General features: G+C 38.2%; 5 protein-coding genes, 1 long non-coding RNA gene and 1 other non-coding gene across 13 annotated transcripts; 2 read left to right on the top strand and 5 right to left on the bottom strand.

The window, feature by feature from the left end:
- Positions 1-47: 47 nt before the first annotated feature.
- LOC119993566 (transcription factor MYB3R-3) lies at positions 48-6,089 on the bottom strand. The gene is made up of 9 exons (XM_038840754.1): positions 5,866-6,089; positions 5,300-5,445; positions 5,072-5,123; positions 4,657-4,714; positions 4,009-4,103; positions 3,814-3,917; positions 3,363-3,491; positions 1,681-2,746; positions 48-391 (listed from the first exon to the last, which is right to left on the bottom strand). The coding sequence occupies exons 1-8, from the start codon at positions 5,905-5,907 to the stop codon at positions 1,684-1,686; spliced, it is 1,689 nt and encodes a 562-aa protein (XP_038696682.1). The 5' UTR covers positions 5,908-6,089; the 3' UTR covers positions 48-391; positions 1,681-1,683.
- Positions 6,090-7,076: 987 nt separating this feature from the next.
- LOC119987006 (kinesin-like protein KIN-10B) lies at positions 7,077-11,106 on the top strand. The gene is made up of 13 exons (XM_038831696.1): positions 7,077-7,393; positions 7,488-7,656; positions 8,155-8,548; positions 8,644-8,849; positions 9,069-9,361; positions 9,454-9,514; positions 9,629-9,716; positions 9,829-10,130; positions 10,233-10,279; positions 10,398-10,419; positions 10,543-10,605; positions 10,691-10,729; positions 10,849-11,106. Exons 1-13 carry the CDS (start codon positions 7,155-7,157, stop codon positions 10,957-10,959), a joined length of 2,034 nt encoding a protein of 677 aa, XP_038687624.1. The 5' UTR covers positions 7,077-7,154; the 3' UTR covers positions 10,960-11,106.
- Positions 11,107-11,920: 814 nt separating this feature from the next.
- Positions 11,921-14,063, bottom strand: LOC119987017. Of its 3 annotated transcripts, none has more exons than XR_005465354.1 (4): positions 13,442-14,063; positions 13,055-13,164; positions 12,700-12,854; positions 11,921-12,498 (listed from the first exon to the last, which is right to left on the bottom strand). It is a non-coding gene; the product is annotated as an uncharacterized LOC119987017 (long non-coding RNA). The 3 variants fall into 3 exon arrangements; XR_005465352.1 differs by having other exon boundaries at positions 12,812-12,854; positions 13,442-14,059; XR_005465355.1 differs by lacking the exon at positions 12,700-12,854 and having other exon boundaries at positions 13,442-14,059.
- A 176-nt stretch (positions 14,064-14,239) lies between these two features.
- LOC119987013 (metallothionein-like protein type 2 B) lies at positions 14,240-15,127 on the bottom strand. The gene is made up of 3 exons (XM_038831710.1): positions 14,829-15,127; positions 14,668-14,748; positions 14,240-14,567 (listed from the first exon to the last, which is right to left on the bottom strand). Exons 1-3 carry the CDS (start codon positions 14,894-14,896, stop codon positions 14,480-14,482), a joined length of 237 nt encoding a protein of 78 aa, XP_038687638.1. The 5' UTR covers positions 14,897-15,127; the 3' UTR covers positions 14,240-14,479.
- A 524-nt stretch (positions 15,128-15,651) lies between these two features.
- TRNAK-CUU lies at positions 15,652-15,724 on the bottom strand. Its single transcript has one exon. It is a non-coding gene; the product is annotated as a tRNA-Lys (tRNA).
- Positions 15,725-15,831: 107 nt separating this feature from the next.
- Positions 15,832-20,856, bottom strand: LOC119995703. Of its 5 annotated transcripts, XM_038842210.1 has the most exons (6): positions 20,661-20,856; positions 20,238-20,260; positions 19,898-20,124; positions 19,389-19,474; positions 17,450-19,199; positions 15,832-16,721 (listed from the first exon to the last, which is right to left on the bottom strand). In XM_038842210.1, the coding sequence occupies exons 3-6, from the start codon at positions 20,055-20,057 to the stop codon at positions 16,066-16,068; spliced, it is 2,652 nt and encodes an 883-aa protein (XP_038698138.1). In that variant the 5' UTR covers positions 20,058-20,124; positions 20,238-20,260; positions 20,661-20,856; the 3' UTR covers positions 15,832-16,065. The 5 variants fall into 5 exon arrangements, with proteins under 5 accessions (XP_038698138.1, XP_038698139.1, XP_038698137.1 ...); XM_038842211.1 differs by lacking the exon at positions 20,238-20,260; XM_038842209.1 differs by having other exon boundaries at positions 19,898-20,253.
- Positions 20,857-21,664: 808 nt separating this feature from the next.
- LOC119986857 (probable protein phosphatase 2C 4) lies at positions 21,665-24,219 on the top strand. The gene is made up of 4 exons (XM_038831552.1): positions 21,665-23,248; positions 23,330-23,443; positions 23,524-23,788; positions 23,891-24,219. The coding sequence occupies exons 1-4, from the start codon at positions 21,809-21,811 to the stop codon at positions 24,004-24,006; spliced, it is 1,935 nt and encodes a 644-aa protein (XP_038687480.1). The 5' UTR covers positions 21,665-21,808; the 3' UTR covers positions 24,007-24,219.
- Positions 24,220-25,561: the final 1,342 nt, after the last annotated feature.

Raw genomic sequence — 25,561 nt, forward strand, 5'->3', positions numbered from 1 at the left:
TAAGGATGTAAAATCATGTGATGCGCATATATATGCACTTTTTATCATTCTAGGCATAACAGAAAAGGATTTTATTCTATTTGAATATCAATTACACTTCTGAGTTACAAATTGTTTTGGGCATCGTTTCTTCCTGTACAATTTCATCTCTTTTCTTACTCTTAACTTACAACCAAACCCCCCCCCCCCCCCCCCCCACAGGACAAAAACAAAGTTCCTCTGATAACTAGTGAAAGCATATGAGAAGTCTGGAATATAAGTTAAATAATTGACATACCGCTTGAAACGGCTAGTAATACTACTCTAATGATATGGGAGATCTAATCTCCGTGAACTAATCTGCAGTGCCGAACTTTGGAGGGAACCTCCGGCGTCGTCTATCTTAAATGACCTAAACCAGAACAAAAAAAGTACGAAACGTTAGAAATTTCACCTTCAAAAATTTATAGAAACATGTATTGATATAAGTGAGATTGAAAACAAAAATTGAGACGACAATTCAGAAAGGCATGACCATGAAGTCTGGAGCTCAGTCAGTAAAATTTATATGATAGTGGTTATCGAGCCTATATCTACATGCTTATGTTATTCAGTACAACTTCTGTTGTTAGCACACAACTCCCTTGCATTAATCCTAAGTCTTTTGTCTTCTATTTTCTCCTCACGTTGACTCAGAAGGGTGCTTTATTACCTCTTTTTCCAATTGAATCAAGACCAAGATTGGAAGAGGCACGTAAGTAAGTAACCTTGAAAACGAAGGCATACTTGCATGAGAGATGAGAATGGCTGAATGCTCGACATATGTGAGCATGAGTGTGATTCATGTAAATATGTACTGAGTACATACAAGAAGGCTCATGCTGTGTATGTATATACCAGTAGTGTGTGTGGGCGTCTAAATGTTTCGAGTGCATGTTGTGTTTCCATTAAAGATGAAAGCAGAAATGGATTTTAAATGCAACGCTTCACTCTCTTCTAAAAGCACCCCAAAAAATACAGCAACAGTATTCAAAAAGGAAACATCTTGTCAAATATTTGCTGAACTCGACAGCTGAAAAGATAAGCAAATATAGCTGAGATCAAGCTAAGCAAAGCAAACAATATAAACCAGCCCTGATAATGCAGTTTCATGGCTCTTCTAGTCCTCTTAGCTTTCCGTTTTTCATCTACATCTGTATGTCAAATGGTGATTGTGCTTCGAATGGAAAGAAAACTACGGAAAGTAATTTTCAAAACCCAAATATTATGTAAGGAATTCTATCAAAATAACAATCATATTCGACATAATATTGTCGTTGAGAAGTTCCAAACTTCATTGTAGCTTCCTATCATTGCGCAAGAGAAGTTTATTCTTCATGCATTACTCTAAACAATAAACTAGATCTGAAGGCACAATGGACGTATAGAATCAATTCTAATGCTGGAGTTTGAGCAAAAGAGTGAAAACTGAAAAGCAATGTATTATATTTGTTTCTTCCTTTTTTGGCCCAAGCAATAGTCAACACTCAAGTGACCAAATAAATACTTTTAAGTAAAAAAGGGTGGAATATATTTTGCTGTCAAGTATCACTGTAAACAATGAATTCAAGAAAGTCCATAATGAAGGTAATATTTCTCATCTAACAGTAAAAGCCAATTTAAATGAACATAGATGTGACAACAGTCAAATTTATAAGTTACCTTTTACACCTTGGTCACCTCGATCTTTAGTGCATTTGAACCATCTTCAGATGGAGATGTCCCGTTCACAGATAGTCCGTTGGCTTTGGTATTATCATCACACTTCTCTTTGTCAAAAGTGAACTTGAGTTGTCTCTCCACAGACTTGAAAATAGCAGTCCGTTTAGATCTTAACCGATATGGAGGAGATGCAGTAAAAGCCTCAGTATTGGACCCAATTGTGATGTTACCATTACAAATGGGACTCCCACACAAACTTCCATCTTGAGATCTAGTCTGTTCCGAACTGTTACAGCTTCTTCCGCGTTCATTCAATACATGAACACTGTCATTAACTTTATCAGGGAGCAGATTTCCTTGGGATGCAGTCTTTCTCTTTCGAAATATTGAAGGAGTATTTGGGAAGTTCTTAGCAGCAAGTTTCAATATATATTCAGGACTTTGTGCACTTGCACCACCACTCTTCACACAAGGTGGAGTGAAGAAACTAATAGGTGACGTCATTGGATTAGAGTAGTACTCATGCTGCACATGATGCGTATTTAAAAGACTTGAATCTTGTACACAACTATTTTCATATCGTGGTGGCTCATAATACAAAGAACCATAGGTATGATTTTGAAACTGCAATGGTGACGCATTAGCTTTGCTACCATCAATATCACAGTTAATTCCGAAGTTCTCAAACCTTGGTCCTGACTCCATATTATTGTAGCTATGATCAACCTTGGAGGATTGTGGCATGCATTCTAAACATTCAGAGTCAACAGACTCATTGAGAACACTTGACAAAGCCACAACATCTCTCACTGGTGCTGAGCACTCCAACTGATCCTTGTCATCTTCAAACTTACATGTGTCCGTAGTTTCTGATGAAGTTCGAGCAGTTGAATCTGAATGTCTATTTGAACAACTAAGAAATTTTCCTGAATGATTATTCACAGCTTTGGTGGCGCCATTCATGAGAGCATTCTTTGCAACTGCTGGAGTATTCCTAGTAGCAGAATAGAAATCTAATTTCTTTTTCAAGGAACTATTCCAATGGTTCTTTATCGCATTGTCAGTCCTGCAGAAACATAAAGTTTCATCAAATACAATATATGGATCAACAGGCAGGCACCTCAAATAAATTTAGTCTATCAAAATAGCATAGGAAGAGACTTTCATATCAATATTTAAAATAAATTTAAACATCTCTTCAATGTTATCTGTTTATCTGTGACGGCTTATTCCAAGAACAGATATCTACAAATATAATCTGCCATGAGAAACAAATGAGATGACTGCACTTTCGTCTACCAACCCTTTATCTCCCCACTGACAAGTCAATAATTATGGATAAAACAATTAGCTATGCTACGAGGACAAAGTCCTGTACGTCAACAGATAAAGTAAAAACTAAAACAATAATTATTGCTAACCATCAGCATTTAAAACCCACATAAACCTCCCATGCAAAAAGAAAGCTATAAGGCGCCTTAAAGTACATTAAATCCTCAAAAGAGGATTCAAGACATAAGGATACAACATGAATAGAACAAGTCTTACAATTGTATATCATTTGCCTTTCCATGTATCAAAAGGTTCTTGTAGTAGAGCAAAACCTAAAAGATTGTGATGATAATAGAGCAGTAAAAAAAAAAACACCAATTCGTCAACCAATTACTCTCTGCAATGAGTACCTTCCAGGCAACGCCTTTGCAATTTCAGCCCATTTGTTTCCATTTATCTGATGAGCATTAATTAGGGCTAATTCCTCATCTAATGTCCAAGCATCCTTCTTTATACCAGGATTCAAATGATTGTGCCACCTGCAGATGATAGAACCATTGATCTTTTAATATAGGGATCGACCAATTACTCTCTATTTCTCATTAGGATAAACAAATTCTGGAGATAAAGAAACGTCTATAAATCCAGGCAATTTTCACTACGATAAATGAAATACGTAAATGCAAGCAATCTAGCATAACATCAAGTCAGCTACGAAGTTAATAGCTACATATGCATCTCGACCACACGCACAGATGATATATGTAAGAAATGTGTATATAAAAAATAAACATTATTTTTGCAGCAGATATGAGTCAATATTATCAGACAATATCAATCTCATATATTTGGAAATGTTACCTCTCTCGGCATTGTTTTCCTATGCGACCAGGCAAAGACTTTGCTATTACAGACCATTTTGTGGGCCCATATTTAGCTACAAGTTCAGTGATTTTATCATCCTCCTGAGAACAAATGAAGCAAAAGAAAGCTTAATGCTTGAATCACACAGGCAGTAGGTGGAGCAAGCAACACAAAGTCGAGATGGTTGCTAACCTCTTGAGTCCAAGGTCCTTTTACAAGGTCTGGATTTAGAACCTTCTGCCATCTATGTAAACACTGCACCTCTGATCTATCAGGAAAAAACTCAGCTGCATACAAATCAAGACTGGTTTAGTGAATATACAAAGGACATTTTTATGGTGCATAGGAAGATAAGGTGACGTTATATGACATACAAAGTTCTTGCTACCAGGTCATCTTGTGATTCAACACCACGACCAAAACTTAAATATCATTTGCAAGACTAGTGTAGTGACATCAACAGAACACCATCACATCAAACTTAAATAGAGCTTGATAAAGCAGGTGGCGACCCGTGCTGTCAAATAAATAATTGATCTGAATAACAAAGAAATATTCTTGACGTTCCTAATGTTATTAATGCTCCAGTGTTCCATGATATGATTTTTCAATCAGATCAGCATACCTATTAAACTTAAAAAATCAAGAAGATATACCATAGCCAACTAGATTGGATTAATACTTGTTTTCATGATCATAAAAAGCTCCACAATAACAAATTACAGTGAAGATACATTCATAATATGCAACTAATCTCATTCACTAAAGCAGGATCTTATTAAAAAATTTATACAGGAAAAAATGTGTGCGCGTGTGTGTATGAGAGAGAGAGAGAGAGACCTATTTTCTTCCAGCTCTTCCCCTTAAAAGTTACAACAGCATTTCTTAGTGTTTCATCCTGTGATAGACGAAGATGTTGTAAGTAAATAGCCAATCTGAGTAGAAGGAGCTCACCATAACATGATGTCTATGTGGGTGAAACACCAAAAACTAGAATATATGATAACAGATGTCTTCTAATGCAGACTAGTATGAATATTGCTTATAACATGAATTAGTGTAAAACTATTGATTGTCCCACACAAATTAGCAAGAAAACTACCAAATGCATAGAAAAGCTATGATTTCATGTCAGATGACTCAACAACCAGCCTGATTGGTTTCAGCAGTATAATGAGCCAAAAGACACACACATAAAACAAAGTAACAACAAGTGACAGATGCAAATTCAGGTAAAAGAATAGAAATTACTGACCTCCTCTGGAGTCCAACCACCTTTAGCTCGCCTAATTGGGCCAGTTGTCCTCCTAAAAATCAAGGTTCAAAAATTGAGACTCATCACCTTATAATAGTTCACTACATCCTTTTTTTAATTGGAAATCTGTCCTCTATATCATAAGCAATGCAACTCAATCAAATCCATCACAAATGCTATGAACAAAGAGAAGAGATAGTACAAATTAAAAGAGTTGGCGGATAGTACCGATGTGTTGGTGATGCTGTGGCTGGGCTAGATATTGCCGGGGACCTAAGAATACCACTGCCTTCAGATACTGAAGAGCTTGAAGCAGCAGTCAATTGCTTATTCTCACGACAACATTCCTCTATTCTAGCTTCAACCATCTCTTTCTGAAATCATCTCGAAAACCCAAAAATATAATCAATAACTAGAAGACAATACAAAAAAAAAAAAAAAACAAAATTAAACATAGAAGAACCATTCATATGTCGAATCACAATCACCAAAAACCTTAAAAAAAAGACTCAACTCAACCGAAATCTCTACAAATCCACCCGAAAAGTTAGAAACAGATAAATCCAGATCTTAAGAACCACTAATCAGATCAAAACGAATAAAGAAAACAACGATTTCATACAATTCTAGGATTTCTGATCAAGGAAACAAAAACCGAATAATCTCTCGCGAATCAGAGCTACTTAAAGTCCAAGCCATATGGAAAGCAACAAAAAGTAAGCCCCAGAAGGCATATATTGAAAAATTAAAAGGAAACCAAATCAGAATTCCGTGATTGAGAAAAGTAAACTGACCTCTGCTTGCAGAGAAGAAGCGGGAGTCGAACTGGAGCTCATCAAGATAGAAATAACAAAGCCCTTTTGAGCCAAACAGAGAAACGAAACGTCTCTCTGTGAAGACCAAATTCTTGCCCGTTGAAACAAAGGGAGAAGAATAAATTAGGAAAAATAAAATATGGAATTAAAAACGGCTGGACATAACGAATACATAAGCACCTACGTCCCCGTTAACATTCCCGTTACAAATATATCAACGTATGTTTTGAGGTTTATGTTATGGGGTTGGGAAACCCTACCCCCGATAACGGTACTTCACGGCTCTTTTATGTTAACGTTGAGGGACAAAAGTTTGAACCTCAAACGGCACACTCGCCACAAAGCACCGCGTTAAATGTCGAGCATGTTCGCGGGTGTTTATAAACCGTTGGATCTGAGATCACATGGTCTGGATTTAACCTAGTTTTTTTTTTTTTAAGGGAAAGATACGTTTCAGGTAACTGATTGAATAGAGAATGTTGGCTTAGCTGGAACGTCAGATTGGGATACATCAGCGGCCTATATCGTTGATTGTTGTGGGAAAAGCTTTCCCAGTATTTTATCCGCAGTCACATCGCTCGGTGGTAGAGGCGCTGGATCCTAAGGATAACTTTTAAATATTTTAAAATCTGAAATTGAACGAACTAATTATATCTCCTATTTATTTTATCCTCCTAGTTAAATTTATTTATTTTTTGTTGATTCAATACATGAAAATAGGAGCTTCATACTTCCTAGATTAACCTTAAATTCCGAATTTTATCCCTTTTAATTTGCAATATTAACAGATTCTACTAACTTTCTAATTCTATATTAAATTCCACATCTTAAAAAATAGTTTTTAATAGGAAAAATATATAATGAGAATTATATAAGTCCTAGCTTTAAAAAAAAATAAATTATTATCTATAGCTTAAATTTCGATTAAATAAAAAAAATTGGTTAGGTTTTGATTAAAAAATAAAAATCAAAACTCACACGAGGCCCAAGATTGCCATCCACACCAATTTCAAAAGCAGGCCAGTAGCAGGTAAAACGTCTACGGGCGGGCCCCACAGAGGCCAACGGCAGGCCCGAGTTTCCATAGACGAGCTCAAACAAATGGGCCCATTTGCGAAAATTTTAAAAACTGAACCTAACGTCTCTCAACGGTCAAATCCTTTTAGAACCCTCTCTTGTTCCCTAATCCAAGCGTTCCTGTCTCGTCCTTCACCATCCACTCCCCCTCTGCAAAACTCTCCGAGCTTCAAGAGATTACTTCCGCTGCAATGGAAACCCTAAAACTTCCCTCAAAAACTCCAAAAACCGTGAAATCTTGCACTCCGAGGAAACCGACTCACCCCAATTTGACGGCGTCGAAGGTTCGAGTAATTGTGAGGGTACGCCCTTTTCTCCCTCACGAAATTACCTCAAAAAATGGAAACCCAACCTCTTGTGTTTCATTAATTGAAAAAGATTTTCAGTCTCGTGAAGAAGTCGCAGTTCATGTCAAAGATCCTGATACCAGGTGAGTAATTAGGGCTTCTATGTGTACAGATTGTCTCCTACGTCTTGGGATTTGGTTTTGATTATTGTTTTTTGTTTCTGTTTCATGTTTGTAGCCGAAATGAGTGCTATCAACTAGACTCGTTCTTTAGCCAAGAAGATAATAATGTGAACCAGATCTTTGAGAGAGAAGTGAGCCCTTTCATTCCAGGGATTTTTAGTGGTTGCAACGCTACAGTGTTCGCTTATGGAGCTACCGGTAGTGGAAAGACTTATACGATGCAGGTATGATAGCAATGGACCAATTTGAGCTCTCGTAACAGTTCTATATTTAGTTGCCCTCTGTTTGGTTGTAGAGAAATTAGAGGAACAGATAGAACAGAGAAAATAATTGTCATTATGTGCTTTATATGTATGTTATCTTTGATGATGAGGGGATAACCACGTAAAAGAATTTCCTCCATTCTAGCTTACTTACATCACATGTATTTGGTATTTTCTACGGAACCTAGAAAAAATCATGGGTCGAAAGTGTTGTTAATGCCCAAAACCACGTCAAAGTAAGTAACTACATTATGTGACTATGGGAGAAAATTTTTGTAGGAAACTAGTAATTTAGCATGCTATTTATTGAACTGATACATATTCTTCTAAAAGTAGCTCTAATATTTGCTTAGACTCGCTCCTTCTCTCTGATGTGTAATTATACTCTATAAAATCTAGCATATTTTGGGTTAATGATGATCTGGTTTCTGAAGATGGGCATATTGTTCATGTTTATAGGGAAATGATGATCAGCCGGGTCTAATGCTATTGGCAATGTCCACAATTCTCTCATTGTGCCAGACCACGGGAAGAACCGCAGAGATTTCCTACTACGAGGTGTATTTGGACAGGTGCTATGATCTTTTAGAACCCAAAGCTAAGGAAATTGCAGTCTTGGATGACAAAGATGGGCAAACCCATCTCCGGGGATTATCTCGTGTCATCGTCAGTTCTACTTCTGAATTTCAAGAGGCATTCTCTTGTGGAGTTCAGAGACGGAGAACTGCACATACGGGTCTCAATGACGTCTCTAGCAGAAGCCATGGAGTCCTAGTGATTTATGTTTCCACTCCTTGTGGTGATGGTTATGGTTCTATGGTCTCTGGGAAACTGAACCTAATAGACTTGGCAGGTCATTTCCACAACCTCTTTAGTGGAAACAATTGTGCTCTAGTTATATCTTAATCTTCCTTTTCTTCCTCTTATCCCTTTTTATTGCTTAATCAGGCAATGAAGATAACAGAAGAACTTGCAATGAAGGTATACGTCTCCTGGAGAGTGCCAAGATCAACCAATCCTTGTTTTCATTATCGAATGTTATTTATGCACTGAATAACAACACACCAAGAGTGCCCTACCGGGATTGTAAGCTAACTCGTATATTGCAAGATTCTCTTGGAGGAACAAGTCGTGCTTTGATGATTGCTTGCCTGGTAAGATACTTTCAGATGTGTAAGATCATTCATATATTTATCTCAACATGGTTATGTATACTACATGCGAACATGTGACTCAATGGTAAAGTTGCAATGATGCAACCTAGAGGTCACATGTTTAATTTTTGAAAATAGCATCTTCGCATAGTATGTGAACCACATGTTCGACTGTATATTACAAAATTGATTGAATCTCTCTTTCTTTTGTTGATGCAGAATCCTGGTGAGTACGGAGAATCTGTTCATACAGTCAGCTTGGCTGCTAGGTCACGCCACATATCAAATTTTGTTTCGTCCTCTCAAAAGTCGGGGACTCCAGAGCTAAAAATTGACATGGAGGCAAAATTGAGAGCCTGGCTTGAATCAAAAGGCAAGACAAAGCGTGCACACAGATCATGTGCATTTGGTTCTCCCTTTTCAGGAAAAACTAAAAAACCCATAAGTTCCATAAAGAAAATTAACAATCATAGTTCTGCTAAAGGCCATGCTGCTCCTAATGCTAACGAAAGGTATAGAAGCTTAAATGTTTTTAATTCATTTCACTAGTTTACGCGATGTTCTGATCAATAGATTTTCACTGTGTTCTGCATTATATTTGCAGGACCTTATATATGCCTTCCAAAAATCTATTTATGAATGAATGCCTCGCCGACCACTTAGAGGTAAAGTCTAAAATTTTACAATAATCTGTAATGAATTTATATTATTGGTCTAGTTTTGAGATTTTAATAGATTAATTTTCTGTCTCGTATTGAGAATCCTAAGTTCTTTTGTAGAATCTGCACTTTGATGTTGAAAACAAATTGGAAGAATGTAATGATTGCACAGGTGATATTGTTTCAGAATCAATTACATGCTTAGCAGGTATGTTGCCACCATTCCTTGTCTATTTTAGTTGGTATTTTAATTTAGACAACCTGACCAAAGTAAATGGAGTAATATTGCCTAGATTTTTCTTTGAATAATTCATTTGCAGATGAACAATCGGACGAGGAGGAGAAGGTAACTTCCATGTGTTCTACTATTTCTATGGTTTCGTCACCTGCTAGTGGCAGAAAAAATGCAGCACAAAGTCCTTTCAGAAAAGCTCTCTCCCCCATCAATAACAATGTTGACCGTGAACGACTTGATGAACCATATCTCTCAAACTTTTCTTTTTCAACCCTACTGGAGCCAAAGACTCCAAAGACACCTTTCATGGCAAACAGTGAACATAGCAATAGTAAAAATTTCCGCACTCCAATTGATAAATTTAACGCCATGAGTTCTAGTTTTAAGGTATGTTGGAGTTCTTCAATCTTGATACTACAATGTTTCTCTTTGGGATATTTAAGCTGTGGTTCTGAATCTTTTGGGGTTTTTTAACTTTATTATTTACAGAGCTCTCTTATTCAAGAATATGTTGACTTCTTAAACACAGCCAGCAGGTGAGTGCACTTTTCTGTTTCACAACTCTTCTCACTTCATCCTTTTTTTTGTTCCGTTTGAACTGCTACTTTTGTATGGGGGAAGAGGATCTGATTATGTTTATTCACTTATTTGCAGAGAGGAACTAATGGAGCTGAAGGTACATTTTGATCACCCTTTTCTTTTGTGATTAACTTACAAAATTTTCAGTCTGTGGGCTTATTATTAGCATTTTCTTTTTCTTAGCACTTTCTTTTACTCCGCATTGTTGATTATAAACCAGGGGATTGGAATGAAGATGGCAGGGTACATTGTTGATCTCAGAGAAACAAGCCCTCTGAAATCGGTAATACAATTCGTGCAGCTTCACAAACTTTGCTTCTCTAACATATAACTTCAGTCATTATAATTTTAGTTTTGTCAATTTGCAGTTGATTGATTTGGAGAAGATCGGTCTCTCGTCTAAGCAGGTTTGTGATCAATTTTAAACCTCAGATTTGCTTGAACCCTTCAGCAATGTTAAATACAAAATTAATATACTAAAAAGACGACTCGTTTCTTTTTTTTCTTTTTTTTTCTTTCTAAACAGGTTTATAACATCTTCAGAAGGGCTGCAACAGGAATATTCGATAGAAAGGAAAGTCCAACACCTTGTTGTGCAGAGACTTCATGGGTCAACCAAACTCTACCTAACAAATAAATTGTACTCGGTTTTCCAATCAACTTGTAACAAGACTGCTTCTCTAGTCCTTAACTTGACTACATTGGATAAGTCTGATTGTAAGTGATTCAATTTATCCAAATTTGACTGTATAAAGTCCAAAGTTACTAGCTTTTAACTCCGGTACTGACAATAGCCAGATAACATCTCTTTTAAGACATATCCTTCTTCATGACCATCGTTACTTGTATCCATGCAACAGACTGAATTCCCCGTCTATGGGAAAGACAAGAAACAATATAAACAACTAGTGTGTAGCCCGCGCGATGCGGCGGGTATGTTGTTGTAGCGATTTGGTGGAGTATTTCTTATCATTTGGAATGTACATTTGTTGGAGGCAATTAAAGCTGGCGCTATGGAGTCATTGTAGAAGGAATGAAATGTGAATATGTTGTAGCGGTATTGTGATTAGGGGGTTATATTCGTGAGGACGATGGTCCGAAGAACTGTTCAGGAGAAGTTCGAAAGCGAACTTTCAAACTCCCATAGATCAGCAGAAACAAAGGAAGAGGAATTTTGACTATGTAAAGTATATTTAATCTGAAGAGCATGTGAAACAACAGAACAAACAAAGAATGAACACATGCAAAACAACACAACACCCTGTTGCAAGGCAAATGAGTTGAGAACACTGAACATAGGTTTGTATTTAGTCGACAAAAAATGAGAAAATAGATTCATATTTAATGGACAAAGAATGAGAACATAGGTTTGTATTTTCATATGAGGCAAATGAGTTAAGAACACCTAGCATTACAAATGAACTATAGGAATTATATTTTCTCTAGTTTTTTAAAAAGGCCAAAAGGCAGCAAACAAATTGGTCTGGAGAGAATATAGAGAAATGAGAATCATGTGGAGTGCATTATGTAAATAGTGTCATTAGGAAGTTTGTCCAGTAATTGACGGCTGCAAGTAATGACAGGCAGAAGCATTGATATAAACATATAGTCGTATTATACATGATACTATTTCAGGTTCTTGATATACATAGTCCTTCATATATGTAGTCGCATTATACATGATATTGTTCGATGTTGTTTATATATGTAGTCCATAATCTTCTGGTTGGTTGAAATTCACAGGGGAATGTTTGAGCAAAAGCTGTTAGTCGTAGACGGTCTTCTTTTCAAAATCTATAAGCAGAACTTTGCGAACAACAACATTAATTGAAAATGGTGCACCTGCATTTTTAGTTGTCCTGGTTTGACGTGTTGCAGTCATTTTGTGGATTTGGTTGTTCTGTATTGGCCTCCCTTTGAGATGATATGATGTCTATCTGAGCTGCCATTGAAGTTATTGTGCTTCGGAACATGTCATCCTTAAATACTGAAACTCAAACCCATTGAAAAACAAAAAAACAACATATTACCGTAGAACAGGCATGCCTAATAGTATGTAAAGGATGGACATACCTCCACCAAATTGCCTCAACAAAGCCAACTTAGGATGGTCATCTAGTTACGCTGTATACAACCAAAAACCACAAGAATATAAAAAGCTCATTGGTTACAGAGCCTGCAAAACAAATCACAAAGTAAGTTCCATTAATTTTAAACAGAAGCTACCGAACACAGTCTACGTCATGGAAGGAAATTTTAATTATAAACAGAAGCTACCAAACACACTGTAAGTCATGGAAGGAAATTTTCATGACAGATACTACTATATTGTCCTATAGCATCAACTTCTATAGCACAAAAAATGGTTACTACTTACATTCTACTGAATTAATTCCTCAAGTTCTCTCTATAGGTTAAACTTTCTTTCTGCTAATGAGGATTTCACGAAGAAAAAAGCACAATAACAAAAAAGCTCATTGGTTACTTACAACCAAAAACCACAAGTAAAAAAAAGCTCATCGGTTACAAAGCCTGCAAAACAAAGCACAAAGTAAATTCTATCAATTATAAATAGAAGCTACCAAACACAGTCTAGTGATGGAAGGAAATTTTAATTATAAACAGCACCTATCAAACACATTCTAAATCATCGAAGGAAATTTTCATCACAGATACTACTATATGTTCTATAGCATCAACTTTAATAGCACAAAAAAATGGTTACCACTTACATTCTTCTGAATTAATTCCTCAAGTGTCTTTTTGGCTTCAAGTTTGTTTTTGCTAATGAGGATTTGACGAAGAATTCCAAGTATCCTCCCAACATTGTTAGGTGCCCATCCTATCAAAACAGAGATAACAAATCAAGCAGAAATAATGAGACACCAAACAACACCATTCAAATCATAAAGGCGTAAATATTGTGTGTATAACCAACAAAACTTGTGTCAAAATCAGATTTTCCAAGTTTAACTGCCACCTTAACTTAACTCCAATTGCAATATACTCCATTGGAATCGAACAAAGCTAAACCGACATAACCACAACAATTACCAAAAAAAATGTCACATAATGAAAGAAAGAAACATGAAAGCAATGGAAATTCCAGAAATTGGTACCTTGCATTGCTCTCACCTAACGACACCAACGCACTGAATTTAGATGACTTCTTCACAGCAAAAACGAAATCGATCACTGAAATTCATGACCAACATAGCAAAGAACTTCAATTTTTTTCATAATAGTGGAGCAAAACAGCTACCGAACACAGTATTGGAGCTCCGTCTAACACTCGTAGCGAAATCTTGGATGAATTGCCACCACTGAAAACAATTGCTTCATGCACGAAGCTGCTCTTTACCAAAAATCATTAACCCAGGCATTCCTTGTCCATTACTCTCAGGTAACAACACCAGCGCACTCAATTTAGATCAAATTCTTCACAGCAAAAACAAAAGGGAGTATTGAAATTGAACAACAACAACATCGCAAAGAAGTTCAAATCTTTTTCATAATCGTGGAGCAAATATGCTACCGAACATAGTATTCGAGATCCGTCTAACACCCGTAGCACAATCTTCGACGAATCGGCAGCACCGAACACAACCGCTTCACTGATAGAAGCACAAGCCGCACCATAAAGCGACAAATCGAACTCTCCAGCTAACAAAACAAAAACACACTGTTCACCAACAGAAGAAATACACCACACAAACGTCGTCGTTTCGCGTCACCAAACAATACACAAAACGCAACGAAAAAGACGCCCACATTCGCGACTACCGAAAACAGAAACTACTCGCCACCACAGCACAGGCCCACCAGGGGCTTTATATATAAGTAATAGATAGATAGATAGATTTGCCTAATAAATTTGCATCAGAAACCATGAGAAGAGAAGAACAAACAGAACAAGATAGGAAAGGAGTATCATTCATTCAACACCCTCTTCCCAACCATAAAACGGCATTTCTTTGAACAGGGACACCAAACAAGCAGCAACAACGGCCGCCGCAGAAGAGAAACCGTAGCTACGTTATTATATTATGCTTACTAGGTCTAAAGTAACCAAAACAACAGACGCCAGACGCTTATATTATTTTTCTACCGATCTCTGCTTCTGGCTATATCACACGACTCGACCCAACCCTTCTCATCTAAGATTTGGAGCAGTTGCAATTGCAATCAGCTCCGCACCTGCAGCCATTCTCCGCGCTAACACCCGTCTCAGATTCCCCAAAGAGACTGCAAATAGAATCGATCAACAAGAAAATAAATTAGAAAAAAATTGATGAATCACACATATCCTTTCTTAGGCTGTTAGAGATCAGACTAGACTACGTACGATTTCTCTGGTGCAACGCCGAGGACGACGGTCTCGGTCGTGGTCCTCTCGGCATAGCTCAAGTCTGGGTACATCTTGCATCTGCAGAAGAAACACAAATTGTAGAATTCAATTGTCTTGACCGGAATCATTTTCTAGGAGAACAAACACAATAAACTTACCCTCCACAGCCGTTGCCGCACTTGCAATCAGATCCACATCCGCAGTTTCCTCCGCAGCACGACGACATTTTCAGAGATTCGAAAAGAGATTAAATATTTCAGAGAACAATGCAACAACTATTGAACGATGTGAATTGGAGAGACGGGTGGTGTGGCCTCAAATATATACAACGGTGGAGGAGAGAAGATAGTGCTAATCCACCGTCCACGTGTTGGAATATTTCAATGCTTTATCCCGATGTACCGGTCTAAAGAGGTTAGATACATGCACTCATCAATGTATTGCCGTATCGGGCGAGTTCGTCCCCTCTTAACTCGCTGGAGGCCTCAACCATGTATGCCCTTCCAACCTTCTCCACCGTCGGATAATAACTAAACGTCTAACACTCCGCGAGATGCTCGATTTCGACTTGACTGAACTCAATCGGTAAACTGGATCTGTACGAGAGTTTATGGTTTCCAATTTTTGCAGGTAATTCAATCTTCATAATCAGTTAAATCATGCCTACTTAGGAGACCGTTTGATTCGTAGAATCATAAGAATTTTCCTTTTTCAAATAATTCCTAGGTTTGATGTGATTTCTATGTTGGTAATAGGCCCAAAACAAAGCTGGTCCACAGACTATGGATTCCTGGGCTGGGCAGCTGGTCCACAGACTATGGATTCCTGGGCTGGGCAGCTGGCCCTTAACAAATTAACTATGGGCCCATTAACATTATATAAGTACACACGCTTCTAGGCCCAAACTTGAGACTGGTTGTTCAGGTACAGGCCGGCCCAGACCAGACCAGACCAAAAAACTGAAGATAAAAAAAAACTGAACGCCCACCGTGGGGCTCGAACCCACGACCACAAGGTTAAGAGCCTTGCGCTCTACCAACTGAGCTAGACGGGCCCTCGTTGGTGACTGGTGATATAATTAATTAACTTTAGAACAAACCACGTCGTTCCAAAAACAGGAAGAGACTTACTGATAATAAATTAAAAACAGAAAAATCCCAATCAGTATCAAAGGTAACCTTAAAGGACCTCTTATAATTATTCAGCTAACAATTGTAATCTGCGTTCATAATTCTTTGTACAGTTGTGTATACAAGTAAGAAGTTTGTTTTTCCTCTGTACTACATTTCCTCTATTCTTATCAGGTAATGTAATTAAACGCGATATTACTCAAAGAATAAATCAATGCAAAATTTGTATGCAACAACATGATGGAGAAAAAGGCACCTTGGCAACTTAAGCCCGTATGATTTCCTCAAGAAGATCATCAAAAATAAAGTCCTCCAGCTCAAGCCCCACACATTCTGTATCAAACTGGAGATTCAGCCACCCGTCATCCTTCCCTAAATCTCTACTCACAACATAATCTAGTGACCAATCAAAGTTGGGTCTTGAGCCCAAATACCAGCTTATATTAGTCCAGACCTCCTTAAGAACATGATGTCCCACTGGCATTGGACGAATATGCGAGAGGGAAGATAGCTGCATAGGACAATAAGTGTATGATCTTTCATATATGTCCATCAATACCTCATTGGTTAGATCAAACAGTAGCAGGTGATTACAATATCCACCTTCTTCCTGTCCGGAACAGTCAGGATCAAGAAGCATGCAGCCCTCCACCTCCTCAAACAGAGAAGGATCCACAGGCTGGTCATCTGAATGCCATGTCCCAAGGGATTCGCTCCCACTGAACCCAGATAGCTCTAGTATGTCTCTCACGTAGTTAAATGTTGGTTTGTATTTTGCATCCACTTGAAGATTAAAAACATCACTATCTATTTCTTGTTTGCGCCAAATCCCCACATCTTTAATGTCAATGCTGCTCTTATCTTCTTGTTGGTTGGGCAAACCATCCACTGCATTTGAAAAGTGACTCGAGTCTTCTGAATCTGCTTCCAAATAATTAGTATCCATTAAGATTCAAACATCCATACTGACTCTCTTAAGATCTGGAAGCAGAAAATTTTCTCTAGAAATTAAGGAAAACTGAAAGTTCATTTAATCGCAGAATTTTGTCTAACATGTCCTACCCATGTCTTCATAAAAAGGCACACAAAACTAGTCTTACTAGAATTAGGAAGAAAATTAAACAATTAAAATGGAAAATTGTTTTCAATTGGATTTGAATTCTCAGTGACACTAGGATTCCAAGTAACTCTATAAAAAGTACTCTTAAATAAGATAAGGAAATAATCATAGCTAAACTCTCGTAATAATTGAGGCATAATAAATAATTTGTCCTGATCACATATCAAACATAAAACATAAAGACGTGGATGTGGGGGTTGAAAGAAGTGGTATTCCACAACAATTTAAAGAGGAGATGACCAATTAGCAATGAGACTACGTGCAGATTATATTTATAAGAGCTCATCAGTTTTTCCTTAAGGTATAAGTGGCCACACTATCAAACCCCAAAAAAATCACTGATCATCGTTATGAAAATGGTTGGGTTTAAGATGAATATGTTTGTTTTTCAAAGTTACAAGTCATGGACCAACCATCCAACTGCACTCGTGAGAACCAGATAACCAACTAACGAGATATATCAATGCCAGTAAATAGATTTCCCCATTTATATTTCAATAACCAATGAACAATTAGCAAACTAGCTTACCTTCTGGGATGGAAACTATTCCAGAGCTGCTTCTGTTATCTGTAGAGTCGGAGTCTTGCATGGTTAGACGAATTTCCTGCTTACTGTGAGACGAATCCTCTCCCATCACATTTTCCAAATCATCACTGACTAACCCCACCTCATCATATGGCTCACTATCATTGAGACATATCGATCCCTGCTGATCTCCAAAAATGTAATCTATTTCATTAACCTCTACTGATTTTTCTTCTATTTGACTTTCTACAAGAGTATGTAACTGTGGGAGGTATTCTGAAGCAACAGGAAGATCTAGATTCATTTGTTCATCAGAGTTACTTCTTATGCTGACATTGTCATCCGCAACTACCTTAGCCGGGGTAGCTATAGAAAATGCTTCACCATCTTCTGGACTCTGATAAAACAAATACTTAAGTTCCGGTGAGGAATGAATCCTTCCCAGAGATTTTGGTGAATCCCGCTCTTCTGCTTTCAATTGCATACCAGAGATAAGATGTTTGGCTTCTCTGTTGATGGTAGACTCATATAATTGACAATATCTATCCAATGATTCATTGAGAGATGATGTTCTACTAATGGAGCGCCTTCCACTCTTTCCAGTGGAAGGAACAGAATAATCGCTCCTGCAACTACTTCCAGGACTTGCTTTACCATCTGTATTGGGTGAAGAAGTCTTCAACTGATCCGCTAACTCCTTCAAGTCTTTAGAAAACCCATGCCTATGAGGAATTTTGTGAAGGAGTGCATCCATGGAGATTCGATGTCTCTCATATTTGCTCTCCCTGATTGCATGCTTTATCTTCTGTTTAAGGTCCCTAAAACGTTTGATTGCTCTTCGGTTCCTCTTCGGGGAGTGGGATGAAGAGGAACTATCACCAATTTCAGCCATTGATTGGTTAAACTTAAGAACCACATCTGCCCTGTACTCTGTGGCGATTGATGGCACCGACTGTCTACACATATCTTCAGTAGACTCATACTCTGACTTTGGGTCTTGACTTCCAACTTGCAGCTCCCTATCTTTTGCATGACCTTCACCACCATCTTGCTTGAGCTTCAGTCTGCCAGGACCAGAACTTCTTCTGTCTGAGGAGCCAGGTAAAGGAAATGACACAGACTTATTGTATCCCGTTCTCGATGCCCGTCGGCTGTGGAAGTTATGAGCCAAATGTGAGCTAGGATCTTGTAAGACTTTCAAGAAGAACTCTTTGTTCATGTTGATAATATCCAGAGCATCCCGGAAGTCCCTGGACTGCTGGAATGAAGTACTATTAGTGAGTTCCGTTGCCTGTGATGGCATCTGCTTCAACAAATCTTGCTTTGTTTCATCTGACCCTTCCTGAAACAGTTGCAGATTCTCGATGAGTGGCTTCCCAGACCCATCAACCTGCTTATCCCCCATGTAATTCTGATAAAGCATAGTGCCATGTTCTTCATATTTTTTCTCACTGCCAAATGGTTCCTGACAAGTCTTTTGTAGCACGACACCTGGTGCACTGGCACTGGAAGAGCTTTTGGTGTTCTCATCAGCAATTTTAAGACTTCCATCAGTTAATGCAACATCAGAGAGGATATCCTGTTCTGAAAGCTCCAAGTGATGAATGGAATCAGTTCGCTCGAACTGTGATCTTATTGGATAGGTTGAGCTTCGCTTATGTCGTCCCCTTCTCCTCAGCATCTCTTCAGAAAGGCGTGCTCTTAACCAGGACTTAACAGAGCTTTTGGCTATTGGGGTGGACTGTGTCGTCTTCTGTTCAACATGATGATGTGAAAATAGAAATGTTACATATCCAAATCAAGGCATTTTAGACACCAACAACTGACAGGTCCTCAATGAATGAGGTGAATAATGGCTGAGATAGTGAGATGCCATAATTAATTTTTGCAAAGAAACATGATTTGTTAATGATGCCAACAGCAAAAAATCAATAAAACTTACAACAGATCCTTCCATTTCAGTGTCATTATTTTCTGTCATTATACCAATATTTGAGGCATCTACATCACTTCCAGTATGTCCTTCCCCTACAAATAATAACAAGTAGTCATAGAAGATGAATCTTTAAATCAATGTCACGAAAAACTTAACCTTAAGATGTTTATTATACATGATACAAGTTGCACTTGCACAGAAGATCTACTATGACAAAACAATCCACACCATCGAACCGTCTTACAGAATTTTGTAAACAATTGGACAGCAGCCATATTAGATGCTTAATATCTTCCTATGGGATAAAGTCAGTTTGTCTCAGCCAATAGATTGTATACCTATTAGGGGGAAATTCAAGTTCAAAAAACTTGCCCATCTACTACAAACATTAGATATTTCTCATATTGCGATGCATATGATATGTCTCATAAAGTAGCGAAAACAAAAAATCTCCCAAAATTAGAAGCAAAATGATGCAAGTAAGTTAAGAATTAGTTAGGATCAAGTTTAATTACCCATAGCAGGGTTGGTATCACCACGCCTTCTGTGTGGAATCCTCTTCTTGACATGATGCCAGTGATGGTACTTAAGCACATGAAGTATGCTCCACATGCATCCTGGATGATTGTTCTGCATAGCAATGCCCGATTGTTTGTGACGCACTTGCTTCCCCATTGTTCACAGATTTCACCTAGTGAACCTGCCTGACTGGCCAAAGACTTCAGCTACAGGCTTGTTAAACCTGATCCAAAGTCACATGTGAATGAATGTCGGACTTCCCCGCACAAACTACATGTTTCATTGCTAGAGCAGGACTTATACATTCAACGTCGCCTAAAAAAAGTTCTAACATACCGAACTGAACGATGGCCTGTTGCCTACAAGTACAAGAAGATTATTCAATGTGATCAATTGTGCAAATGAGAAAAATTTATCCCTTGACAAGCCAACAAGACAAATCCACATCATTTGATCTTGTGAACATGAAAAGTTTTATGATTATAGTTTGTCGATGAACCAAGCACCGAAAGACACACATATACATACATCTATGGTGTATATATCCAAAAAAAAAAGAAAGAAGAAAAAAAGAGAGAGGATTCTGGGGGAATCAGAACGAGAAATCAAATCACGTTTCAGGATCACCACGCATATATCCGAATAATGCACAAACCACATATGTATTCGGAACATCAAGATTTTGTTAATTAACATAAAATATGTTAAAAGGAAGATGAAAATTATATAACAAAAGTAAGAAAGAATTCCATAAAGTACCCATTGGAGGAGACTCGAATGCCATTACAAAGCACAGAAACTTCTTCGTATCGATTGAGAGAGACACAGAGAATTCTCACTGTTTGCGGAATTCTGATTAACCAAATCAATTACAAAATGGGGAATAGAAAACAAATAGAGATTCAGACCCTTGCTTTGCGGTATGGAACTGATATTTGTCTGGTCCAAATTGGCGTTTTACTTCTGCTTATGAACACCCGCCAATCCCTCTCTCGTTGTCCAACATTTTTTGGGCTGGACTGGACCGGACCGAGCCTAAAATTATATGACAAGGAATTATGGGCCAGGCTTGCTTTATGGGCCATGTTTGTTCTTTTCATATGGCAGAGCCAGACATGGATGTCTGGGGCCATCAACTTAGCTTTATACAGGTGTTATGGTCAGGTGGAATCTGAATATTCAACCTTTTTGGTCCAAACGTTGAAGCCAATACCCATATTGGGATCTGTCTGTCATGGTGGTCCGAAGTCCCAAAACTATCTAGTTGATATTAATAGAAAGACACAGCAAAAAAAGGAAAGAAGTTGCAAAATATCTGAGTATATGCTCAAAAAAAATGTGATGGGAAATGAACCTCCCTTTTTGTGATAATCAAGTGAAGTTTAGATTCATGTCAACAAGAAGGGATTTAGAGCACAAGACCAAAAGAAGAAGGGAAAAAAAAAACCTTGGTAGATGTATGTATAAAACTTTTGTTTATAATGGAGAATGATACTAGAGAAATTTATCTTTGCATAATTTCTTGAAGAGGAGAACATTTGTCCACAAACAGAATCCTATAAATTTGAAACAAAGTAGTGGAGTTTGGCAAATGTTCAAACTTCAATGATGCATTTTGTGACACAAATTGGCACCTTTGGACTTAATCGATTCTCATATCTTATATTCTTGTGTTTTTCTATTCCTGTGATGTGCGGTTCTCATAGTCAACTCCCCTCATAAATATTTTTATATAAATTAGCAAACAATTAAATAAATTATAGTTGAAAACCAAAGCACTCTCCGCAAGTCAACTCCTCCCCTCCATTTCTCTCCTCTGCCTGACCTCCTCCTCCATTTCTTCCTCTGATAGCATGCTGTAGCTTACTATACTGCGAAACGGGGAAAATAAAAACAAAAGAGTTTAAATGGGTAACGGCGTGACGAAAGTCGGCTACTGCTTCGCCGGAGCCGGAGACATATCCCGCCGTCACGATATCGCCGTTATTCTAACGAACCCGTTCCATGAAGGCTTGGGCCATTCCTTCTGCTACTTCCCACCCGACCAGTCATGCTCCAAAATCCACTCCCACGAGGACACCACTTTGTTCCGCTCCATCTCCGGCGCCTCTGTCAGTGCCAACGCCTCCACCCCTCTGTCCACCTCCGCAGCCTTGACTGCCGATACCTATCCCTACAGTTCCTCCACCTTCGAGAGCTCAGGTACATTTGCCTCCATCCCCCTCCAGCCAGTCCCCCGCCGCTCGTTCCACGCCGGGTCAGGGCCTCTCTCGGGCGGTCTGGGTTCCGGTCTAATCGAGAGAGGTTTCCTTTCGGGACCAATTGAGCGTGGGCTGAATTCGGGTCCGATTGATCGTGGGCTGAATTCGGGTCCAATCGGGAAAAGCAGCGACAAGTTGCATAGAAGTTCCTCTCATGGCGGATTTGAAAGCACTGAAATTAAAGAGAAACCTAAGAAACATAGTTTGATAAGAAGCTTCAAAAGGGTGATATCTAAAACGATCTCTCGCGGTCGTAGATCGATTGTGGCGCCAATAAGAAGCTTCAAAGAATCAATTTTGGATAAAAATGACAAAAATCCCAGCAGTGGCAATAATTTGAGTGGTCAAGAGAGCTTCAACAGCGGAGACGGTGATGATGAAAATGGTTTATTCTCAATGAAGAGCCAGAATCTTCAATGGGCACAAGGAAAAGCCGGCGAGGATCGAGTCCAGATTGTGATCTCCGAACAACATGGATGGGTCTTTGTGGGTATCTACGACGGATTCAACGGTCCTGATGCACCTGATTATTTGCTCACCAATCTGTACCCTGCCGTTCATAAAGAGCTTAAAGGGTTGCTTTGGAATGAGTCTGCTGACAATGAAAGCAATGATCATCCTCTGCAAAATGAGGATCTCAATAATCTCAGTTCCAATTCAGAAAGGAAGAGAAGAAAGAATTCTGACAAGAAGAGGTGTAGATGTGAGTGGGATATTGAGAGGAAATTGAAGGACTTTGAAGGTAAAGGAGAAGTGACGCATTCAGATGTTCTGAACGCACTTTCGGATGCTTTAAGGAAAACAGAGGAAGGATTCCTGGAAAAAGCTGATAAGATGGTACTGGAGAATCCTGAGTTGGCTTTAATGGGATCTTGTGTTCTTGTGATGCTGATGAAGGGACGAGATGTTTACCTGCTGAATGTTGGGGATAGTCGCGCAGTTTTAGCCCGAAAATCATGTGAAAATAATCAGGACCTGGAAAGAATTAGTGAGGAGTCTGACTGTGATTTTGAAGATGAATTTGATGGGTTTTTTAACTTGAGTTGCGATCAGCTCACAATGGATCACAGTACATATGTTCAAGAGGTGTGTGATTTTTAGCCGCCCCCCTTTCTGTTAAGAGTTCATCATTTGCCTGTACTGAACTGAAAGCCATTTCAATTTCAGGAAGTTGACAGGATCAAGCGAGAACATCCAGACGATGATTCCGCGGTGTTTAATGACAGGGTTAAGGGTTACTTGAAGGTCACTCGAGCCTTTGGTGCTGGTTTTCTCAAACAGGTATTGCTTGATTCCATTGTTCATTCTATACTATTCCATTGTCCTATGCATTTTTTGTTGATTCATGTTTTCTGTGGCAGCCGAAGTGGAATGATGCATTATTAGAGATGTTCAGAATTGACTACATTGGAACCTCTCCATACCTCACGTGTTCTCCATCAGTTTATCACCATAGACTCAGTCCAGGAGACAGATTTCTGATCCTGTCATCGGATGGATTGTATCAATACTTCACCAACGAGCAAGCCGTCGCCGAATGTGAGTCCTTCATCTCTGGATTCCCAGAAGGAGATCCCGCACAACATCTCATTCAAGAAGTAATGTTCCGGGCAGCGAAAAAGGCTGGTAATGTTTCATTCTGCCATGACCAAGACTATTAATTAACAGCGAACACGTATATGGCTTTAGTTTTTGCAGAGAAATTGAATTGGTTTGATTCATTTGCAGGCATGGATTTCCATGAATTGCTTGATATTCCTCAGGGTGATCGAAGGCGATATCATGACGATGTTTCCGTGATTATAATCTCATTAGAGGGAAGGATATGGCGATCATCTGTGTAAACACTACATTGAGATTTTGATTGAAATATCATACACAAACATTTACAAAAAAAAAGAAAAAAAAAGAAGCAACTTCTTGCATTACAACAATTAGAGGCTCTATTGTTTCATACATCTGGTTTGTGTTAAAGGGTACTCTATCAAGTTTCATCTTCTTTTTCTTTTGTAATTCCTTATTAATTCTGGAATTAATAACTGAAAATCTGTTAAGAACGAGAAACTATTAAACAATATGACATGATGTTTGTGGCTTAAATTACCAAATTCTATTCCATGAAACTTGCTGGATAACACTACATGCGCATAGATGCCTGCTTTTATTTTTATATTAAGAAGATAATCAAAAGCTTTAAATTATATTAACAGAGATAATTATATGAGCCAACTAAGTGCAGTTGGGCATGATGACAGTGATAGTGAATCCAGCCTCTTGTTTGCCTCTAATTCATGCTACTCTCTTTTTATTATTATTAAACTATAGATTAGTTTATCCACTCATTTTTTATTTCAACTTTGAGGGTGGAGTTCAACTCCTCTTTTCCCTCATAAAAATATGATATTGTCGTCACTTATCTTCTTCGAACCTTTAAACCTCAATTGTTTAAGGTCAACCCGTATAAATCCTTAATCATAATTAAACTTGAAGCTTCAAATGACAAATGATGGTGTTGATATTGTGGTAAGATGCATGAAAGTCATGTTCTCCCACAAAGAGTTCAATCCTCTCTATGAGCTTGCCTAACATGCATAATTTGGGACCCAATAGAGAAACCCGATAACTTTACTTAATGCGCAACCAAAGATAGTGACTGCAGGTCTCTTTGAAAAATAATTTGAAATGGGCTTCCACTTCTTCTTAAATCCTCATAAAAATATGATAGTCTCATCATCTTCTTCTTTAAAAAAGCTTTAAATCCAAATATTAATTTAGTATCAACTACGTACGTACATCTTTAATCCCTTAGGGTCAGGAGAGGCTGTTGTGTGACTTAACAATAGAGTCATAATATAATAGGAAGGTCAACTATTGGGATGGAAGCTGGAAAAAGATAGGTACATTAATTGTCAACAACTCTTATTGAACAAAATAACAATACAACAAACTAGCAAGAGAGAACAACCATCGGACGAGGGAATATATAACGGTAGAGGTTTATATTTAATGGATCTGTTTGAGATGCAATGACAGGTACCTGCATATTAAAGAGGGAAGATGCATCCAACCTTAAATTTTATGGTCTTTCTATTACATCTCGTGACGTACTCATTATTAATTACTAAAAAGACAACACTGCGTTTTGAATTCTTTCCTCAACTCAATTGTACTCATCGGTGGCAGATCAATGGAGCAAGAAAAAATTATGTGACCAGGTGGGATGGTGATTATGATGACGCTGATAGTCTAGAAACCTAAAACCTAAGAACATTTATTCCTCCGGTTCAGGGTTTTTGAAGGGAAATATGTATTCAGACGTCCACTCCCATGATTTTGGCCAGATTCACGTCTGAGTTTAGGGATTGAGACAACTCCCAACTAAATTTTGAAATAAGGTCT

Source organism: Tripterygium wilfordii, chromosome 3 (genome assembly GCF_013401445.1).
Source record: "Tripterygium wilfordii isolate XIE 37 chromosome 3, ASM1340144v1, whole genome shotgun sequence".
Lineage (NCBI taxonomy): Eukaryota > Viridiplantae > Streptophyta > Magnoliopsida > Celastrales > Celastraceae > Tripterygium > Tripterygium wilfordii.